The sequence below is a fragment of the Thalassophryne amazonica genome, chromosome 5 (genome assembly GCF_902500255.1).
Source record: "Thalassophryne amazonica chromosome 5, fThaAma1.1, whole genome shotgun sequence".
Taxonomy (NCBI): domain Eukaryota; kingdom Metazoa; phylum Chordata; class Actinopteri; order Batrachoidiformes; family Batrachoididae; genus Thalassophryne; species Thalassophryne amazonica.
In genome coordinates this window covers 110721209-110741900 of record NC_047107.1, presented here as the reverse complement: position 1 = coordinate 110741900, position 20692 = coordinate 110721209, and the positions used below count along the sequence as shown (strand labels likewise).

Sequence of the window (20692 nt, the reverse complement as noted above, 5' to 3'; positions counted from 1 at the left end):
TGTACTGGACCTCTTCTGCATTTCCTTGCAGTTTGGGTTAAACCTTTCTCAAATTTTCAAATTCAACCACCAGATGTGACATGAAGCTATTGTCATGTTGCCTACACAATGTTTTCTCAAAGCTGCACCTCCACCAAACATACTGGAGATGACGTCAACGGTACACATTAATGTGAAGCACCTTGATGTCTTGGAAATGGACATTCTTTTTGCGGAAGACATCAGTCAAGTTTAGTCTTCAGCACATACCGGAGTGAAGGGACGACATACGCTTTATGACAATGGGAACAACACTTCCACTGAACGGTCAATGACGAGCCATGAAATGTTGACGAGACAGTCCTCACACGTACCGCTGTGCCCTCCGGTACAAAGAAACAAACACTGGTTTTTGGCAAGACAAACCCACACTAGGGCCGACAGACAGATCCTCTGATTATACAATAACTCCAAAGCAGGTGCTAGACTCCACAAAGGTAACGGGAGAGAATCTTGCTGCGGCAGAGTGGTTGCCGTCGGAGTTGGAAGTGGACGAGATGTTTCAGCTCATACTGATATCTCGTAGGTGGTGCCTCCTACCCCTGTAACTTTTTTGACATTACTGTGGCGACTTGGGCTGAGGGTAGTACCCTGGGCACCAGGGTGGCAGTCCATCTGCCCGTTAACTTTCATGGGCTCTCTGAATGGAAAGAACAGAGAAAACATTTCAGCAGAAAGTGTGAACAGAAAACCAAGCAATCAAAAGTGACTTGGTTGTCATCCAGGTAGACAACCTTGAGACGTTTCAAGCTACTAGACTAAACAAACACAAAAGCATGCAGGTTATTCATCAGCATAGTCCATAGATCCTCTGGGTGCTTGATAGCAAAGAAAAGTGGCTGGAATGTTAAAGGAGAGGATGAAAAAGCATGCAAAAAAGAAAAACCACATGGAGTCATGCAACTTTATTGAGATACTTTAAAAAAAAAAATACAAAACTCATTTTAATGAGTGTTTCACTATAAAGGCAGACTTGAAATCACACCAGACATGAATGAATAGATATGAGATAAACAGTGCATGGACAGCACACAGCATTGACTGGAAATGTACACAAATGCTACACACCACCTCAGGTACAACCACAGTAGGGTTGCTGTGTCCATGTGAAGAAGCAGGGCTTCCACTGGAAATAAATTCAGTTGCCACCAGTCCATGTGCTTAGTACAACGCATGCATTCCAAGAGGGGTATGTTACGATTCATACCTTAGACCACCCAGACGAGGCGAGTCTGTCCTCTCAAGAGCACTGATGTAGGAGAACTGCTGGTGGGAATAGGACGGGGATCTGGGCATTGCAGGGGAGTGGGTCTGATGTGCCGGGGACCGATAAGGGGCCTCAGGCCCAGTGGCTCTACCCTGGCAGCTGTTAGTGCTACTGTGATCTGTGTGTAGTGAACCGGATGAAGTCCTAGGGGCACGGCCCAGCGTGGAGCCAGCATGACGCAACACAGGGGTTCGCTGGCCATAGCCCACCAACCCAACACTCTTCAGATTGTCCCTGGAACCTCCATAGGCTGGGGGTGTTGAGCCTCTGGAGCTTGGGCCTCGAGGGCCATCTGGATAGGAGGAATTGGCGGGTAGACCATAGCTCCCTGGACCATCAAAAATTCTAGAGTCCTGGACGTAGATATTAGTCTGTGAGCACCCGTGTCGCATATGCAGCTTCTCTCTCTCCTCCAGTTCCTTTCGCTCTTGTATGGAAGCCATGATGGTCTGTGAAAGGTTGTCGTAGCGTACTGGGGAAGGGTCTCTGTCCCTTGAGTGAGGGGACTGCCTCCCCACCCCTCTAGGTGGCAGCACTGGACTATAAGTGGGGGTAACCTTTTGCCTTTGCAGTTCGGGCTCCCTGATGTGGCACGTCTTGGTGGGCAGATATGGTGAGTGGAATCCCATGGGGGGAACACCGCGGTGGGCCATGCCCTCACTGGTTGGAGAGATGCTGGGGTTGAGGAGGCTGTCATAGGACAGGCTACCGTTACGGTTGGACAGTGTGTTGGGAACATAGACACTTTTGTAGGGTGTAGAAGTGACTGTCTGAGCTGGTAGTTGGCCTTTCTTCAGCTGCGGGTTAACTTGCTTCAGGCTGACTGAGCGAGGATTGACAGGGTCAGAGTCCAGCTGAAGGGGAGAGGACTGGAAGGTGCGGTGCAATGGAGCATTGCCGTACTCTGGCAGGTCCAGGTTTGGCTCAGATCGGTAGTCATGACTGCGTACACCTTCTTCCAAGATGGCTGAAGTGTTCCGATCATCAGGCATGACAATCTGAGGAGCAAAGAGGGAAAAAAGTGCTCAATCAAGGGACAACTATGTCTTTGTCTTCAGCAACTTTGACTGCAGTACTTCTGCAAGAACTCATGATTCTCTAGCAGCTTAGGTACAGTTGGTGAACAGAATAAATGAAGATGAAACCTATCCAAATGAATTTAGTCATGATATTAAACTGTGATTCATACAAAAGTTGCCAACAGATCATGTCTTACCTTCTCACCAGCAGTGTGGTAGTGGACTTTGGGTATGGTGCCAAAAGAGGGCCTGAATTTGTACATGGCTGGGGTAGGTGGGTGGGTCTTTCCAGAGAGAGAACTCTCTATAACACACAAACAGGAAGAAGATGTTAATGCCACCACTGAGTGGAGATAATATAAATGTCAAATTTGGTTGGTAGAAATCAGAAAAAGAAGCTGGGAGGAGTATGCCAACAAACAGATTTGACTTTGCTGGACAATTCCGTAACCCACCTCGACGTGTGCCAAGTTAAGTGCAAATCATGTGGAAAATTTACATTTTGACCTATGACCCCAATGATTGACTTTTCAGAATCCACCTACATATATGTGCGAAGTGGAGTGGGCACTGGTGTGAAAATCGCAACTTAGATCTTTGGTCCCAATGACCTTGACCTTTCCAAAACAATCCCCTTAAGGGCAATTCTGGAGTCAGACTACTTGGACACAGCAAGTTTGGTGAAAATGAACCCAAGTACCTTGAAAGTATAGTCATGGAACAAAGACACAGACAGACAACTTTCTCAAGGTATAGTGTGACAAATCTGATTTAATTCACTACAGACCTGCAGTGCCCAGATGTGAGAAGTAAGAAGAAGGGAAAAAAAGGAGCTGTCTTCACAGGTCCAAGAAATTTACCACTTGACTGTCTGGACATGTGGTTATGTAACCACTGGATTCTACAATAAGTATTTGGATTCTTAACCACATCATATCACTGCATCTTTGACAAATCTTTGTTGTCCTTTGTTTTACTGTTATTTTGCTGACCAAAGCAGACAGCCACCCCTCTGAGTCTGGTCTGCTTGACGTTTCTTCCTATAATCAAAATGCCTAAAGGAGTTTTTCCTTACCACATCACCACTTACCACTTTCCTTACCACACCAATGTGCTTGGGAAGAGGGTGGTTAAGGTTAGTAGACCTTACCCTTGTGAAGTGTCTTGAGGCATATTATGTTGTGATTTCGTACTGGATAATTTTCAATTCAATTTATTAATTTTATACAGCGCCAAATCACAACAGAGTCACCACAAGGTGCTTCACACAAAACAAAATAAGTTGTATTAATTAGAATTTTTGTTTCTCAGATCACATTGTACAAAATCAGTTCGTCAGTTAATTAGAGTTGGTGGTTTCCTTTAGAAAAACTTTAATATCCCACATTTTTATTCCTGAGCATGTAGAAATTCAACTGCTGTGAGCAAAATGTTGACACTTTAATATCTACAGTACTTAAAAGTACCACCAGGAAGCAGTAATGCTCCACTGAGACGCAGGCAGCGTTCACTCCCCGACATAATGCAGCATGACACTGAAGATACTCCAGAGGGATCCAGCTATTTCCGGTTTATAGTACAGTATAATGTACTACTAACAGTTTAGTACTACACAATGCAACACACTAGAACACTCTTTAATAACTCCAACACAATAATATTCTCATGGTTCCTTGTTTGACCAGATCACATTTAAAAATGGTCACGTTAACAGTGGTGGTTCGAGACCGTAGTCCTGTCCGCCCCCATCTGCAGCGCCACTGGTGCAATCGGCAGAAGAAAGACAGTGACTCATGTTCCCTTCAAATCGCTCGTTAGTACCACAAGTCTGCCTCATGAACAGGGCTTCTGCTAAATCACACCTACTCTCTGTAAAACTGAAAAATGGTTTTCCTTTTGCAAGTTGATTCGGCACAAATTTTTCTATTGGATACCCTTCCTGACACAAATCTAGATGTATATGAAGACTGGGGAAGAGGCAGCTTTGAATGAACCAGGGACCTTTGTTGCTCAGAGCCAAGAGCAGGACTGCTACACCATCATCAGATACACAGGGATATTTTTGAGTTAGAAATGAAATGGAGACCTGAAAGAATTCTAAAACTGGGCATGCACTGGGTGGCTGCCCGGGGCAGTTACGCAGTATGTTTCCAGACCTGACTAGACCTGAACTAAACTGGCTGCAGGGTTCTTACCTTCGCTGGAGGTCAGCTGGCTTTTCAGGGGGTTGTACCTGTCAGCTTTGGGTGGCAGGGGCGGCTGGGTCTCTTTGTCATCCAGACCATCCAGACTGCTTTTAGACTACGGCAGGAAAACAAGACATTAAAATAGGAGCACAGGAGTTGCATTTTACAGATGTTCCACTTCTGAACTTCAGCTGATTCTTTTAAGTGACTAATGGTGTTTGGAATGACTGAAAAAAATCCAGACTTCTAGTTTATCATAGTGCCTTTCCAGAAAATCCATCAGACACACGCATGTACATAAATTAGATTTTTCTTTAGAGATCCTAAAGGACCGTGCATTACATATCTCAAGCAGTTTTCAAGTCTGTTTGAAACTGTTGTTTTACTCAGGCAGCCATTGATTTTAGTTCATCCCAGTTTTGTATGAAATGTTGTGCTTTGAAATGTTGACAGTGGCAGATACTGTGACTGAGGTTGGCATTTTGTGCTGTGCTGAAAACAAACCCTGCCCACCCAGTCTATTGGTCATTAATGTGAAGTGGTAAAGCATCGTTTGTACAACCCCAATTCTAATGAAGTTGTGCGAAATGTAAATAAAAACAGGATACAATGATTTGCAAATCCTCTTCAACCTATATTCAATTGAATATACCACAAAGACAAAATATTTAATGTTCAAACTGATAGACTTTTTGTTTTTGTGCAAATATTTGCTCCTTTTGAAATGGATGCCTGCAACACATTTCAAAAAAGCTGGGACAGTGGCAACAAAAGACAGGGAAAGTTGATGAATGCTCAAAAAACACCTAACCCTAACCATTGGAAACAGGTGAGTGTCATGATTGGGTATAAAAGGAGCATCCCCAAAAGGCTCAGCCATTCACAAGCAAATATGGGGTGAGGATCACCAACAACTGTGTGGAAAAACTAGTCCAACAGTTTAAAAACAATGTTTTTCAATGTTCAATTGCAAGGAATTTAGGGATTCCATCATCTACAGTCCATAATATAAATCAGAAGATTCAGAGAATCTGGAGAACTTTCTACACGTAAGCGGCAAGGCTGACAACCAACATTGAATGCCCGTGACCTTCGATCCCTCAAGCGGCACTGCATTAAAAAAATGACATCTTTGTGTAAAGGATCTTACCGCATGAGCTCAGGAACACTTCAGAAAACCATTGTCAGTTAACACAGTTCATCGCTACATCTACAAGTGCAAGTTAAAACTCTACCATACAAAGCGAAAGCCATACATCAACAACATCCAGAAACGCCACCGCCTTCTCTGGGCCCGAGCTCATTTGAAATGGACAGACACAAAGTGAAAAAGTGTGCTGTGGTCTGATGAGTCCACATTTCAAATTGTTTTTGGAAATCATGGATGTCGTGTCCTCAGGACAAAAGAGGAAAAAGACCATCCAGATTGTTACCAGCACAAAGTTCAAAAGCCAGCATCTGTGATGGTATGGGGGTGTGTTAGTGCCCATGGCATGGGCAACTTACACATCTGTGATGGCACCATGAATGCTGAAAGGTACATCCAAGTTTTGGAGCAAGTTTTGGAGTGTTGGACGTTGTTTGGATGGCAGCATGTGCTGCCATCCAAACGACGTCTTTTTCAGGGACGTCCCTGCTTATTTCAGCAAGACAATGCCAAGCCACATTCTGCACGTTACAACAGCGTGGCTTCATAGTAAAAGAGTACGGGTACTAGACTGGCCTGCCTGCAGTCCAGACCTGTCACCCATTGAAAATGTGTGGTGCATTATGAAGCTCAAAATACAACAACGGAGACCCTGGACTGTTGAACAACTGAAGGCGCACATCAAGTAAGAATGGGAAAAAAATTCCACCTACAAAGCTTCAACAATTAGTGTCCTCAGTTGCCAACCGCTTATTGAGTGTTGTCAGAAGGAAAGGTGATGTAACACAGTGGTAAACATACCACTGTCCCAGCTTTTTTGAAATGTGTTGCAGACATCCATTTCAAAATGAGCAAATATTTGCACAAAAACAACAAAGTTTATCAGTTTGAACATTAAATATCTTGTCTTTGTGGTGTATTCAGTTGAATATAGGTTGAAGAGGATTTGCAAATCATTGTATTCTGTTTTAATTTACATTTTACACAATGTCCCAACTTCATTGGAATTGGGATTGTACTTAATGTTCCAAAAACACTAAACGCCTCGTTCAGTATTTACTTTAAATATCCCGTCAACACAAAGTGCAAAGCTAACATGCAGTGTAACCTGCTGGAGGTCCTATTTGCAGAGAAATAATAATTGGCACATTATGTTGAATATATTTTTGAGCACTTCTTTTTTTCCCAAATTTTATTATAGTGACAGTGGAAATAAAGATGGGAAAAGGCATGTAGCACATGATTAACACTGCGGGGGTTCAAATTTGGCCCACTTTACTAACACACAACCCTTCCACCTAAAAAGGCACCAAACTGTTATGACCTTGAATCTGACCTTTCAATGTCACCCAAATTCAAAGGTCATGTAACCAACAAAAAGGTGACATGGGACTTCATATGAGTTAGGTGCATCTTCACCCAGTTCCTCAAAGTAGTCATTCTACATACAGTGGGGTAAAAAAGTATTTAGTCAGTCCATGATTGTGCAAGTTCTCTGACTTAGAAAGATGAGAGAGGTCTGTAATTTTCAACATACGTACACTTCAACGATGAGAGACAAAATGAGAAAAAAAAATCCAGGAAATCAAATTGTAGGATTTTTAAAGAATTTATTTGTAAATTATGGTGGAAAATAAGTATTTGGTCAACCACAATCAAGCAAGATTTCTGGATCTCACAGACCTGTAACTTCTTCTTTAAGAACCTCTTCTGTCCTCCACCTGTTACCTGTATTAATGTCATCTGTTGGAACTTGTTATCTGTATAAAAGACACCTATCCACAGCCTCAAACAGTCAGCTCCAAACTCAACCATGGCCAAGACCACAGAACTGCCAAAGGACACCAGGAAAAAACTGTAGACCTGCACTAGGCTGGGAAGAGTGAATCTACCCTAGTCAAGCAGGTTGGTGTGAAAAAATCAACTGTGGGAGCAATTGTAAGAAAATGGAAGACATACAAGACCACTGATAATCTCCCTTGATCTGGGGCTCCACACAAGATGTCATCCCGTGGTGTCAAAATGATCACGAGAACGGTGAACAAAAATCCCAGTACTACACGGAGGGACATGATGAATGACCTACAGAGAGCTGGGACCAAAGTAACAAAGGCTACACACTATGCAGAGAGGGACTCAAATCCTGCAGTGCCAGGCGTGTCCCCCTGCTTAGCCAGTACATGTTCAGGCCCATCTGAAGCTTGCCAGAGAACACATGGATGATCCACAAGAGGATTGCAAGAATATCATGTGGTCAGATGAAACCAAAATAGAACTTTTTGGTAAAAACAACTTGTTGTGTTTGGATGAAGAAGAATGCTGAGTTGCATTCCAAGAACATACCTACTGTGAAGCATGGGGGTGGAAACATCATGCTTTGGGGCTGTTTTTCTGTAAAGGGGACATGACGACTGATCTGTGCTAAGGGAAGAATGAACGTGGCCAGGTATCGTGAGATTTTAAGGCAAAACCTCCTTCCATCAGTGAGAGCATTGAAGATGCAACGTGGCTGGGTCTTCCAGCATGACAATGATCCCAAACACGCCGCTCGGGCAATGAAGGAGTGGCTCCGTAAAAAGCATTTCAAGGTCCTGGAGTGGCCTCGCCAGTCTCCAGACCTCAACCCCATAGAAAATTTGTTGAGGGAGTTGAAAGTCTGTGTTGCCCAGCGACAGCCCCAAAACATCACTGCTCTAGAGGAGATCTGCATGGAGGAATGGGCCAAAATACCAGCGACAGTGTGTGCAAACCCGATGAATCAAATCAAATCAAATCAATTTTATTTATATAGCGCCAAATCACAACAAACAGTTGCCCATGGCGCTTTATATTGTAAGGCAAAAGCCATACAATAATTACAGAAAAACCCCAACGGTCAAAACGACCCCCTATGAGCAAGCACTTGGCGACAGTGGGAAGGAAAAACTCCCTTTTAACAGGAAGAAACCTCCAGCAAAATCAGGCTCAGGGAGGGGCAGTCTTCTGCTGGGACTGGTTGGGGCTGAGGGGAGAGAATCAGGAAAAAGACATGCTGTGGAAGAGAGCAGAGATCAATCACTAATGATTAAAAGCAGAGTCGTGCATACAGAGCAAAAAGAGGTGAAAAAAAGAAAAAAAAGAAACACTCAGTGCATCATGGGAACCCCCCAGCAGTCTAAGTCTATAGCAGCATAACTAAGGGATGGTTCACGGTCACCTGATCCAGCCCTAACTATAAGCTTTAGCAAAAAGGAAAGTTTTAAGCTTAATCTTAAAAGTAGAGAGGGTGTCTGTCTCCCTAATCCAAATTGGGAGCTGGTTCCACAGGAGAGGAGCCTGAAAGCTGAAGGCTCTGCCTCCCATTCTACTCTTAAAAACCCTAGGAACTACAAGTAAGCCTGCAGTCTGAGAGCGAAGCGCTCTATTGGGGTGATATGGTACTATGAGGTCCCTAAGATAAGATGGGACCTGATTATTCAAAACCTTATAAGTAAAAAGAAGAATTTTAAATTCTGTTCTGGAATTAACAGGGAGCCAATGAAGAGAAGCCAATATGGGTGAAATATGCTCTCTCCTTCTAGTCCCTGTCAGTACTCTAGCTGCAGCATTTTGAATTAACTGAAGGCTTTTCAGGGAACTTTTAGGACAACCTCATAATAATGAATTACAATAGTCCAGCCTAGAAGAAATAAATGCATGAATTAGCTTTTCAGCATCACTCTGAGACAAGACCTTTCTAATTTTAGAGATATTGCACAAATGCAAAAAAGCAGTCCTACATATTTGCTTAATATGCGCATTGAATGACATATCCTGATCAAAAATGACTCCAAGATTTCTCACAGTATTACTGGAGGTCAGGGTAATGCCATCCAGAGTAAGGATCTGGTTAGACACCATGTTTCTAAGATTTGTGGGGCCAAGTACAATAACTTCAGTTTTATCTGAATTTAAAAGCAGGAAATTAGAGGTCATCCATGTCTTTATGTCTGAAAGACATTCCTGCAGTTTAACTAATTGGTGTGTGTCCTCTGGCTTCATGGATAGATAAAGCTGGGTATCATCTGCGTAACAATGAAAATTTAAGCAATGCTTTCTAATAATACTGCCTAAGGGAAGCATGTATAAAGTGAATAAAATCGGTCCTAGCACAGAACCTTGTGGAACTCCATAATTAACCTTAGTCCGTGAAGAAGACTTCCCATTTACATGAACAAATTGTAATCTATTAGATAAATATGATTCAAACCACTGCAGCACAGTGCCTTTAATACCTATGGCATGCTCTAATCTCTGTAATAAAATTTTATGGTCAACAGTATCAAAAGCTGCACTGAGGTCTAACAGGACAAGCACAGAGATGAGTCCACTGTCTGAGGCCATAAGAAGATCATTTGTAACCTTCACTAATGCTGTTTCTGTACTATGATGAATTCTGAAACCTGACTGAAACTCTTCAAATAGACCATTCCTCTGCAGATGATCAGTTAGCTGTTTTACAACTACCCTCTCAAGAATCTTTGAGAGAAAAGGAAAGTTGGAGATTGGCCTATAATTAGCTAAGATAGCTGGGTCAAGTGATGGCTTTTTAAGTAGTGGTTTAATTACTGCCACCTTAAAAGCCTGTGGTACACAGCCAACTAATAAAGATAGATTGATCATATTTAAGATTGAAGCATTAATTAATGGTAGGGCTTCCTTGAGTAGCCTGGTAGGAATGGGGTCTAATAGACATGTTGATGGTTTGGAGGAAGTGACTAGTGAAGACTTACAGGAAATGACCTCTGTCATTGCCAACAAAGATTATGTTATAAAGTATTGAGTTGAACTTTTGTTATTGACCAAATACTTATTTTCCACCATAATTTACAAATAAATTCTTTAAAAATCCTACAATGTTATTTCCTGGATTTTTTTCCTCATTTTTTTCTCTCATAGTTGAAGTGTACCTATGATGAAAATTACAGACCTCTGTCATCTTTCTAAGTAGGAGAACTTGCACAATCATGGACTGACTAAATACTTTTTTACCCCACTGTAAATGTCCTCTATTTATAAGACAAAGTATAAGCAATGATACTGGTGCTTATCTCCAGATTATGCAGCGTGCCACTGATGAGAGTCTACGTCTCTCCTTGGACAGGACATCAGTCATCTTACTAAATAATATCAGACACACACCACTGATCTGAATATAATACTGGATAGCTCATTGGCCCACACGCTCACACAGCTGAAGCAAACTGGTGGCCATCTTACCACTCGCAAGTTATGTGGTCTGCACACAGACAGCGTATTAGAACATGAACAATTTGGAGTAATAACTGATTTGATTCTCTCATTTTCTTATTTTTCTTCTCCAGATAATGTAACCTTCATCCCTCCTAGTCTATGTCTGCCATGATTAGCAGTTTCATTTATTTCCTTTCTTTCTTTTAGTACTTTGACACATTCTCCCCTTTTCTTCTCAGTTGGGACAAATACTCCAGTCTAAAAATTAGGATTCTTTAATCAAAGTTTATTGTAATCATCAGAAAACTTATCAACATTCATATATATATATATATATATATATATATATATATATATATATATGTGTGTGTGTGTGTGTGTGTGTGTGTGTGTGTGTGTGTGTGTGTGTGTGTGTGTGTGTGTGTGCCATATCATGAACAAAAGTGGATGGATAATAAAAGTCATGATGGATAATACAGTAATAGTGGATTTTTTATAGCTGCACTGAAACCACATAGAACACCACTTAACTAGCTACGGAGAGGTGGTTTTCCCTTGTAATGTTAATATTTATTACGCATAGTTCTATGAGCTTCAGCCTAATATTAGTAATAAAGCTCGTAGCAACAACACCTAAAGCTCCAAAACTATGCACAAGTAGACCTAATAAATGTCTTAAAATAGTTTGTCCAACACAAAACTCAACATGTGGCAACACATACTGAGTTAATAAGCCACTTATTATTATTATCTTTGCGTATATGCTGGAATAAGGGAGAGAACTCTTCAAATTATTGTTCAGTACTTTCCATTTCAATTTCTGCTGGATTGGCATGTGAATCCAGAATGTAAATATCAATTTAATTTAAAAGAAATTATTTTATTTTCATTTATATAACACCAAATCACAACAAATACTGCCTCAAGGTGCTTCACACAAGTAAGGTCTAACCTTACCAACCCCTAGAGCAGGGGTGGCCAAGTTCGGTCCTTGAGAGCAACCTTCCTGACACTCTTAGTTGGCTCCCTGCTCCAACACACCTGAATCCAATGAAAGACTCATTAGCAGACTTTTAATGAGCCTTTCATTGGATTCAGGTGTGTTGGAGCAGGGAGCCAACTAAGAGTGTCAGGAAGGTGGCTCTCGAGGACCGAACTTGGCCACCCCTGCCCTAGAGAAAGCACAACCTCAAGCAGACCAGAGTCAAAGGGGTGACACACTGCTTAGGCCATTCTAACAGTTACAAGGTTTTGAAAAGTTTTACAAAGCTGAAGAAACAGAAAACAGGAAATCAAACAACATAATAATATAAAGAAGATGAGAAGTCCACACAGGCGTCAACACCACAAGCAGGGGTCATCCAGCATTCCTCATGCCTGCAGTGGGCCTGTCCCCGTGACAGGGTCAACAGTCAGTGTTGTTAGCTAATATATGTAGTTTCTCTAAAAATATTAGTCTTATCAACATTCAGTTTTGGTGGCATTTATCATTGATCCAAAATACATAATTAATTCAATTAATTAATGAATTAATTAATTAACTGATCCAAAATACATAAATGTTGTGTCACAGAAGTTTGTTCGATATTGTCAAAAGAAACCGATGAATTTGCACTGGAATACGTTGAACTTTGGGGAGATGATGGTCTTGTGGTTAAGCGTTGGGCTTAAGAACAGAAGAGCCTTGATTCAAAGCCCAGCCAAACCAGAAAAGCACTAAGGGCCACTTGGGCCACTAAGACCCACTCTGCGTGGGTATGCGTACGCACACACACAGAGCTTTTTTTTTTTTTGCATTCTGCTGTAAGCAGGCACTTTTAATTTGACAAAGAGAGACTGTGGTGGAATACATTAAAAACACTACACTTTTCAGTTATGGTGCCGGAAGCATGGCACTTAAGTCACTCATAGTAATAGCAACATAACACTTAACTAAACTGACTAAACCAATTGAACTACAAAACACAATAAATTAATAACATTAACAGCACTATTAAAGTAACATGAACCACAAAAAACAACATTTAAAACCTCCAAACTCCAATTTCCAATTGCCAATTTCTCAAAAAATATTTGTCCCATTAACTTTCTGTTTCCGCAGTGTTCATCTGTGACCTAAAATACATACGCATACTGAACGGCAAATGTCAGCTCTCCCTGGTTTCACCGTGATCAAAGCCATACACACACACACACACACACACACACACACACACACACACACACACACACACACACACACACACACACACACACACACACAAATAGGCCACTTGGCTATTATAATATAGATAAAATATTCATAAGAATAAAGGGAGCCTGGGTGGCATAGTGGTTAGCACTGTTGCCTCACAGCAAGAAGGTCATGGGATCGATTCCCAACTGTGGCCTTTCTGTGTGGAGTTTGCATGTTCTCCCTGTGTTTGTGTGGGTTCTATATGGATGCTCTGACTTCCTTCCACATCCAAAGACATCCAGGTTAGGTGAATTGGATTGTCCATAGGTGTGCGTGCGGGTGTGAATGTGTTTGTCTATATGTGGCCCTGTGACAGACTGGCGTCCTGTCCAGGGTGTACCCCGCCTCACATCCTGTGACTGCTGGGATAGGCTCCAGCTCCGTGTGACCCTTAATTGTAGTAAGCGGTTGAAGATGAGTGAGTGAAGGGAGCCTTGGCAATACAGCTCTACTACATAATAAATTTTTACCACATTTTCGCAGTTTTACTTTTTGTGGTATTGACGGCAACCATTGATTTGCTATTTGCTCCATACATGTCAACATTTGGCAGAATCACAGCAAAATGACTAATCCAATCACCTTGGAGCTGACAATGGTGCCATGGATGCCATTGTTGCTGACCCTGACAGTGATTTGTCTGTCTGAGAGCTCTGGTCTGATGAATGGAGGCTGAAGTTTGATGGGGGCCTTTTTTCTGGGATCTGTAGTGTACCTGCATGGAAATGAACAATATGCAAGAACAAAAAATGTTTTAATGTGATCTTCAGTATATAGTCAGGACCAATTTTAATTTTGCCTCTGTACATCATCACAGTGGAGCTGAATTGAAACAATCAAGATCTGCACTCCAACTACTTAGGAATTGCCATGTGTATACATACGTACATAGTGACTAGTTTTCTTGAGACAAGTAGATGAATCTTTACAAGTAACTGAGTACATCTTGGTCTTCATTTACTTTTATCATTAAGAAATAAAAACAGTATGGTACTGTAAGATAAATCAGTCTGGAGAGGGCAGGTCTCAGAAACTGTGGCACTGGAGTTTTACAAGCTGTGACCATTACAAAGTTAAAGCACATCATTGCACAACAGTGGTTCAACAAAAAGGACAGTTCTTGAAGGGGCTAGTAATTATGACCCTGGTAGTTTTTAGTTTTTGTGAAATAATTTTGTTTCTGTGTACAAAGTAAAATAATGTAAGCATTCAAAACAAAACTAGGATGTTTATAAATGCTGTGTTGAAAATTCCTTGCTCTGTTAAACAAGAGATACTCTGGCAAATTTCCCACGCTGGCAAATGCTGCTTTGGTACAAGTGCTTGCTACATTCTGATAATATTTCAAAGGCTTGTACCAGTTTTCATGAAATTTGTCATAAATATGTGAGGAGTTGACTTCAGAATGCAGGCACCCACTCAAGAAACAGATGTAGTCTAGCTTTGTTAATCAAGGACCATAACTCTGCCAAAATGTGCCAATGTGTACAATATTACAATATGTGTGTTACCAACCTACAACAAGGACCTGTATCAAGTTTCACAAAAGTCCTCCTAAAAATGTGAGAGGAGTTGATTTCAGAATGCTTATATCCTTTTTGGGACAGATGGATGGAAATCGCCACAACATAAACGCCTTTGGCCCTTTGGTCAGCAGGGGATAAAAAGCACTTGGGAAAATTTGGAAGAAAACATTACATTTCATAGGCCAGTTGCCAGAGTGGTTCAGTAAACCAAACATATGGTGTATGACCATCCGTAACTGTTGTCAGTGTTGATTCTTATATAAAAAGACGTGTCCCAACAGGAGGGGTAAGTGGTGTCGTGGGTCTGAGCAACGTTGTATGTGTGAAAACGTGTTTCAATGAGCTCTGCACTCTTTCCCATGAACCGTTGTTCTACAGAGTGATTTGATTCTCTCTGCCATCTGCCTTCCCCGAGGGGAATTTGTCTGCTTTCAGCCAGAACTGGGTGCACACCTCCATGTGCACCCACTCATACAGACAGCCTGCTCTCACTGCTCAGTGCTCAGAGGGTAAATCACTGCATGCATATCTTTGATGAGTCACAACGCCGCTACATATGCATACATACGTGCACAAACAATATATTCCATCAAAGCATATATGTGCATATTATTTAGAAGGCAGGAGGAAGAATATTTGACTGTAATTTCAATTTCAATTTATTTTCATTTATATAGTGCCAAATCCTAACAAAGTTGCCTTAAGGCACTTCAAACAAGGTCTAACCTTACCAACTGTAACAGTATTAATTCTAAAAATGAGTAATGGAATGTTTACTGACTGAAAATAGGATGAATTGTATAAAATTCAGAACCAAATAAATCATCTTACCTCGGTGCTAGGGGACTGCACAAGACGTACTCCATGTTGCCACAGCAACCCTTGGTGAAGGGATTTACTCCTCCACGAAACTTGCCCGTCACCTGAGGAACACAGCACCTCATTGAAAGTCAAAGAAAGCACAAGGCTGACATGTAAACAGGCCCAAACACTCTTTCACACATTCATTACTGTCAGACTGTCCTCCTGTGTGTGCACACGTATGTGTACAGTGTGTCTAACTACCACTATGAGGTAACACAGCAAAAAAAAAAAATGCATGTAAATGACTGACACATTTTCATTGTATGAATCATTCATTCTGTGACAAATGACTTAATATAAGATGTCATAAGAAAATATCCTTATTCACGTTTGTGAATCTGTGGATTAGTCCTGACAGGGTCTGTACATCCCCGTATGACACAGGTTTTGTTGATCGTCTCCAGACCACATATGGTCAGGTAACCGTTTCTGTGTTGACATTTGAGAACACACGAGTCAGCAGATCACTGCCCGGTGTCTCCTCACCTGCTCATTGGTCGTTCGGCCTCGAGCCACCAGCACCATGTGGAAACCTGTGAGTCCCATGACTGGAATAAAGAAAAGCCCAGCAATGCACATCACCACCAGACTGGACACAAAAAGGTCAAGGGCAGCAACAACACCAACAGAGATCAGTCTACAGGCCGTCACACATGTTTAGTTCCATGCATCGAAATGTGGCAACTAGTGTGACACCGCCTCAAATGTACAGTATTCCTGCTCAGTAGATTCAGATCAGTTATTTAATGTTAATCAAAGACTGCAGTGTAACATATGTTAGTGTCCTCTTTGTTTTAAGTTCACATTTAGGAATAAGAACAAAGACAGGTCGGAAAAAAAGTTCAATTTAGAATTGGGATCCTTGTCCTGTTTTTGGATGAGAACTGAACGCCAGGGATGGCCTACATCGTGTCAAGTTTTATTTAAATCACAGTAATAACTGCAGATATTAGTATAATTTAGCATAAACACCCCCATTTCACCGTGTTAAGGAATACTTTTAAGACTGAGATAATCTGGGATGAGATCAGGGCTCAGTTTCATACAGCAGTCTAATCTTGTTTAGTGGACTAAACTCACTTAGTCGACTCATCTTTTGATGTTAGTCGTTGCACAAAGCACTTCGTCAGTTAAAGTTTCACGTTACACGAATAAAGTTTTTAGCATGGTACAGATGAGACTAATCTTATAAAAGTCAACAAAACTTGCCTTGCAGTGGGAGCAGGTGTTCCGGGACTGGAATAATCCATTGGAGATGTTTACGGATGCCGGGGTTGGGAGCACTTCTCCTCTGCTATGGCAGACTCGGCCATGGTTGTAGCAGATGGACCAACTCAGAAGTAAACAAAACTGTCGCGCATTGGAGGCATTTCCTGGCAACAGCACTCACGAGGTTGCTATGACCGTCAAAATCATTGACTAACGTAAAACAGCTAATCTACAAGTTTAGCCATTGATGTGAAACGGAGATTAGATGGATAATGGTGGGTGACTAACCTTAGTCGACTAAGTAAGTTTTGTAGACTAAAAGATTAGACTGCTTTATGAAACTGGGCCCTGGACTCGGTTGATTTTAAAGCGTTGAAGCCACAAATGTTTGTCAGTAGAAACAATTGCACTGGAAATAGTCACACCCACTATTAATGCCAAAAAAAAAAAACACTGATAAGAGTGAACACTGCTGAATCCACTTAAACAGAATTTTCAATTTTCAAATTGCCTTCTTTTTTTTTTACAAATGAAAAACAAATGACATTTACAAATACAGATTTATTTGTAAAACCCATCACACATTTCAGTAAATTGTGTGTTGTACTAATCAACTAAGCACTCATGTCAAGAAAAGAATTTACCCACAATGCACTGCGGCATGTGTGTCTAAACGTTAAAACCTTCAAAATTAGTGCATTACTTTAAAACTAAAACATATAGCTGATGTTTTCACTCTATAAAATGACAGACGTGACATTATTTTAAATAACTTGTCTGGAATTAGTTTGTTTAAAATTTTAACCATAAGTCAAAACAATCTGCCTGTGCATGACTTGGGTGATATGCCGGCGAGTCTGTATGGTGTGAAGAGAAATTATCTTTTTTTTTTATATATATATATATTATTCTCTGCCTGCAGAGGATGGAGCTGTACCTCTAATAGCTGTCTGTCTGCTATAAAACATGTACAGGCAGGCACTAAAATCTATGATTTCAGACTTCACAACTGTTTTTAACTGTTAAGCTTTATTCACTATGCCTGCAAAAATATGTTAGCAGTCTAAAAATGATCGGACCTAAATTAATCAGCAGCTAATTGGTCCGCTGATGGTTTTCAAAGTTATCTGAAGAGCTAATCCGCTAATGAAAACATGGGCTTTAATAATTAGCGGTTAGAGATTAGCAGAACTGTGCCCACCACTGACTAAACCACCTGCTGAGGCATCGTCTTGGCCCTTCTTGGTACACTGCTGCCCACCTCTGTCCTAAACCACCTTGCTGAAAAGGTGTAGGTTTTGGCCCCTTTGATAATAACAATAATAATACAATTATTTACAACCTGCAGCCAAATCATCATCATACTTTGCTCACTTGTTTCCAGCCACAAAATTATTCCAACAATCTATTTCAATAAAACTCCTCTTCAGAGTCAGGTTGTTGCAGATCAAAGGATACGTGACGGTGGTGTGCAGTGCACTCAGTCGCTCTCGGTGATGGAGGACAAAGATGAGACCAAAGGCAAAAACTCCCACCATGTGCACCGTCAGGGACAACAAGAACAGGAAGAAGAAGCGGTAGTTCCTCCGGCCAATGCAGTTGTTCACCCATGGACAGTGATGGTCAAAGTCCTGGACAGGGACAGAGTCAGGTTATTTCCTCCACAGTTATGCTGCTTTTGATTAGGTATTAAAGCGACAGGGCCAAAAACACAACTCTGTTAAGCTTTAAGTTGTCTGCCACTTTACTGTTATAAACAACAAACTATAATTTTCAATTTTATATCCGACCACCATAATAAAATAAAATAGTTAATTAGACTGTCTTCATGTTGAATATGTTTATTTTCATTATGGTGGTCGAATACCTATGGTGGTCGAATCAAAATACCTATGCAGCTGACCCGCCGGCCGCCTGCTGCATGGTTCGCAGATGGTACATGGATAATGGAAATTAGGAGCCTGTATAGCTGAAATTACATACAGCTTGAAATGAGCTTGTCTGTTTGTTCTTTCATTTCCAAAGTCTGTCTGTAGACAATCAAGATTAACAAGCAGCAGATTAATAAATATCTTGTGAATCTACATAATCAATGGTTTGGTGTTTAAAACAACCAACCAAACAAAGGCTTTCTGAAAAAAGATCAGTGAACACTATTCACAACTAGGTAATTTTATACAGCAATGAGTCTCAAAGTGTGGGCCACTGCCTCTTTTGAGCAATCGAGGCACTGCAGGTGGCTTGAGGTCATTCAAAATAAACGCATCTTTGATTCAAATTACCCCAAAAATACTTGACTATTATTAACAAATAATTTGTTGTAATAAAACAATGCCATGTGATGTAAATGTGTTATTTTTCATTTATCTGATCTAATTTAACACAAAATATATAAGTAGTACTTTGGACAAGTATCGCTCTAAATTATGATTAAAGTTTTGGGTAGGCCTGAAAAGATTTTCAGATCTGGAAGTGAGCTGCACAAAACTTCTAAAGTTTTCTGATATGTGCGTACGTGTTTCTGACTTTGCATAGTCAAAAAATGTCCACATACTACTTTTTTATTATAAAACTGACTTGAGGTTTCCAAAGTAAATACTGATACATGTCTTGACACCTTTCATGAGTCTATTAATATCATTCATTACATTAATTTTGTCAGTATTTAACAACTCAGTAGACATTTAAACTTCAATATTTGAAGTAAAAAAAACTGCATGACATTCATGTCACACATGCACAGCTCTGACTTGTTACCAGACTTTTAGATAAAAAAAAAAACCTCTCATCAATGCAAACATATTTTAATCTCTGCCTGAGTGCACACATGTACTTTTGGGAATATCAGTTTATTTGCATGCACATGTGCACTCCTGTTCACACACACAGACCTCCACACAGTTGTCACAGACACTGCAATGCGAGCAGCGTGGCGGCCTGTAGAAGTGACAGGTGGCGCACCACTTCATCCGGACCTGGATGCCCTTGATCTCCACGTTCTTGTAGAGCGGCGCTCGGAAATCATCGTCCTTGTCCTCGTCCTCGTTCGCTGCGGGGAAACACACAAACAGAATAACAATACACAGACTTTTACTGTGGAGGCTGATTGAGAAAAAGAGTCGAGCAAACATGGCTGCATAGCATTAAATGTACATCACACGCACATATTACAGTGGGAAGGGAAAACTGATTTTACAGGAAGAAACCTCAAGCAGACAAGACTCAGTGGAGTGTCCATCTGCTTTGGCCATCCTAACAAAATCAAACAAAAGTGCAACAGAGAACTGTCAGAACATGCAGTGATAGAAATGTTGCAGATAAGCAATCGTATATAGTCCAGTGCTCACAATGACAGATGGCCTGACTGGACAACCTGGAGGCAAAGACCAGATTCCAGGCTGTGCCAACTGGCAGTTGCAACAAAGCCAGGTGAGTCACCAAAATTAAGACACTTCCCAGTTACAACCCCATCCAAAGTGTCCCACATCCCACAAGCATGTTCTGGGGTTCAAAAGCTCCAATGCAGACGGAACACATCCCACGTCCAGGGCCACATGGGCACACAATGCAGAGTGCTCCTCAATGAGTATGCATGATCAAACAAAATCCAAAATGTGGACTCATGTTGTCCTCCACATTTTTATGTCAGCGACCTACTTTCACTGCGGTCGACATCAAACGTAAACTTGAAGAAAATCTCTCGAAAAGCAGTTTGTAGGCTATAACTTTGTTCCTAAATGAGCTGCAGCCTACAAAAACACAAGCTGGGCACCAATTGGCGGCTTGAAAATTAGAGGAGGTTTTCCGCCATTGCTCCTTTGGGCGTGGTTTTCTCTCTTTGTAGTTAAACTCGTGTTTATGATTCATTTTAGAAGCACCTTAAATGAAACTCTGTCTGCAGGGAGGGAAAATACTCCGAGAGACAAATACATTTTATCCAAAGAAATAAGACGCGTTTAACTTGACCTACTCAGGTAACCGAAATCCA

General features: G+C 41.2%; 1 protein-coding gene across 1 annotated transcript in view; it reads right to left on the bottom strand.

Moving 5' to 3' along the window:
* Positions 1-57: 57 nt before the first annotated feature.
* Positions 58-20692, bottom strand: part of zdhhc8b (zinc finger DHHC-type palmitoyltransferase 8b) — a 197256-nt gene continuing 176621 nt past the window's right edge. Inside the window, exons 3-11 of the mRNA XM_034171091.1 lie at positions 19596-19753; positions 18163-18335; positions 15982-16084; positions 15463-15554; positions 13688-13820; positions 4521-4626; positions 2523-2629; positions 1247-2304; positions 58-679 (exon numbers count right to left, since the gene is read on the bottom strand). Coding sequence (XP_034026982.1) covers positions 547-679; positions 1247-2304; positions 2523-2629; positions 4521-4626; positions 13688-13820; positions 15463-15554; positions 15982-16084; positions 18163-18335; positions 19596-19753 — 2063 coding nt within the window. The 3' untranslated portion in view covers positions 58-546. The remainder of the gene's footprint in view (positions 680-1246; positions 2305-2522; positions 2630-4520; positions 4627-13687; positions 13821-15462; positions 15555-15981; positions 16085-18162; positions 18336-19595; positions 19754-20692) is intronic.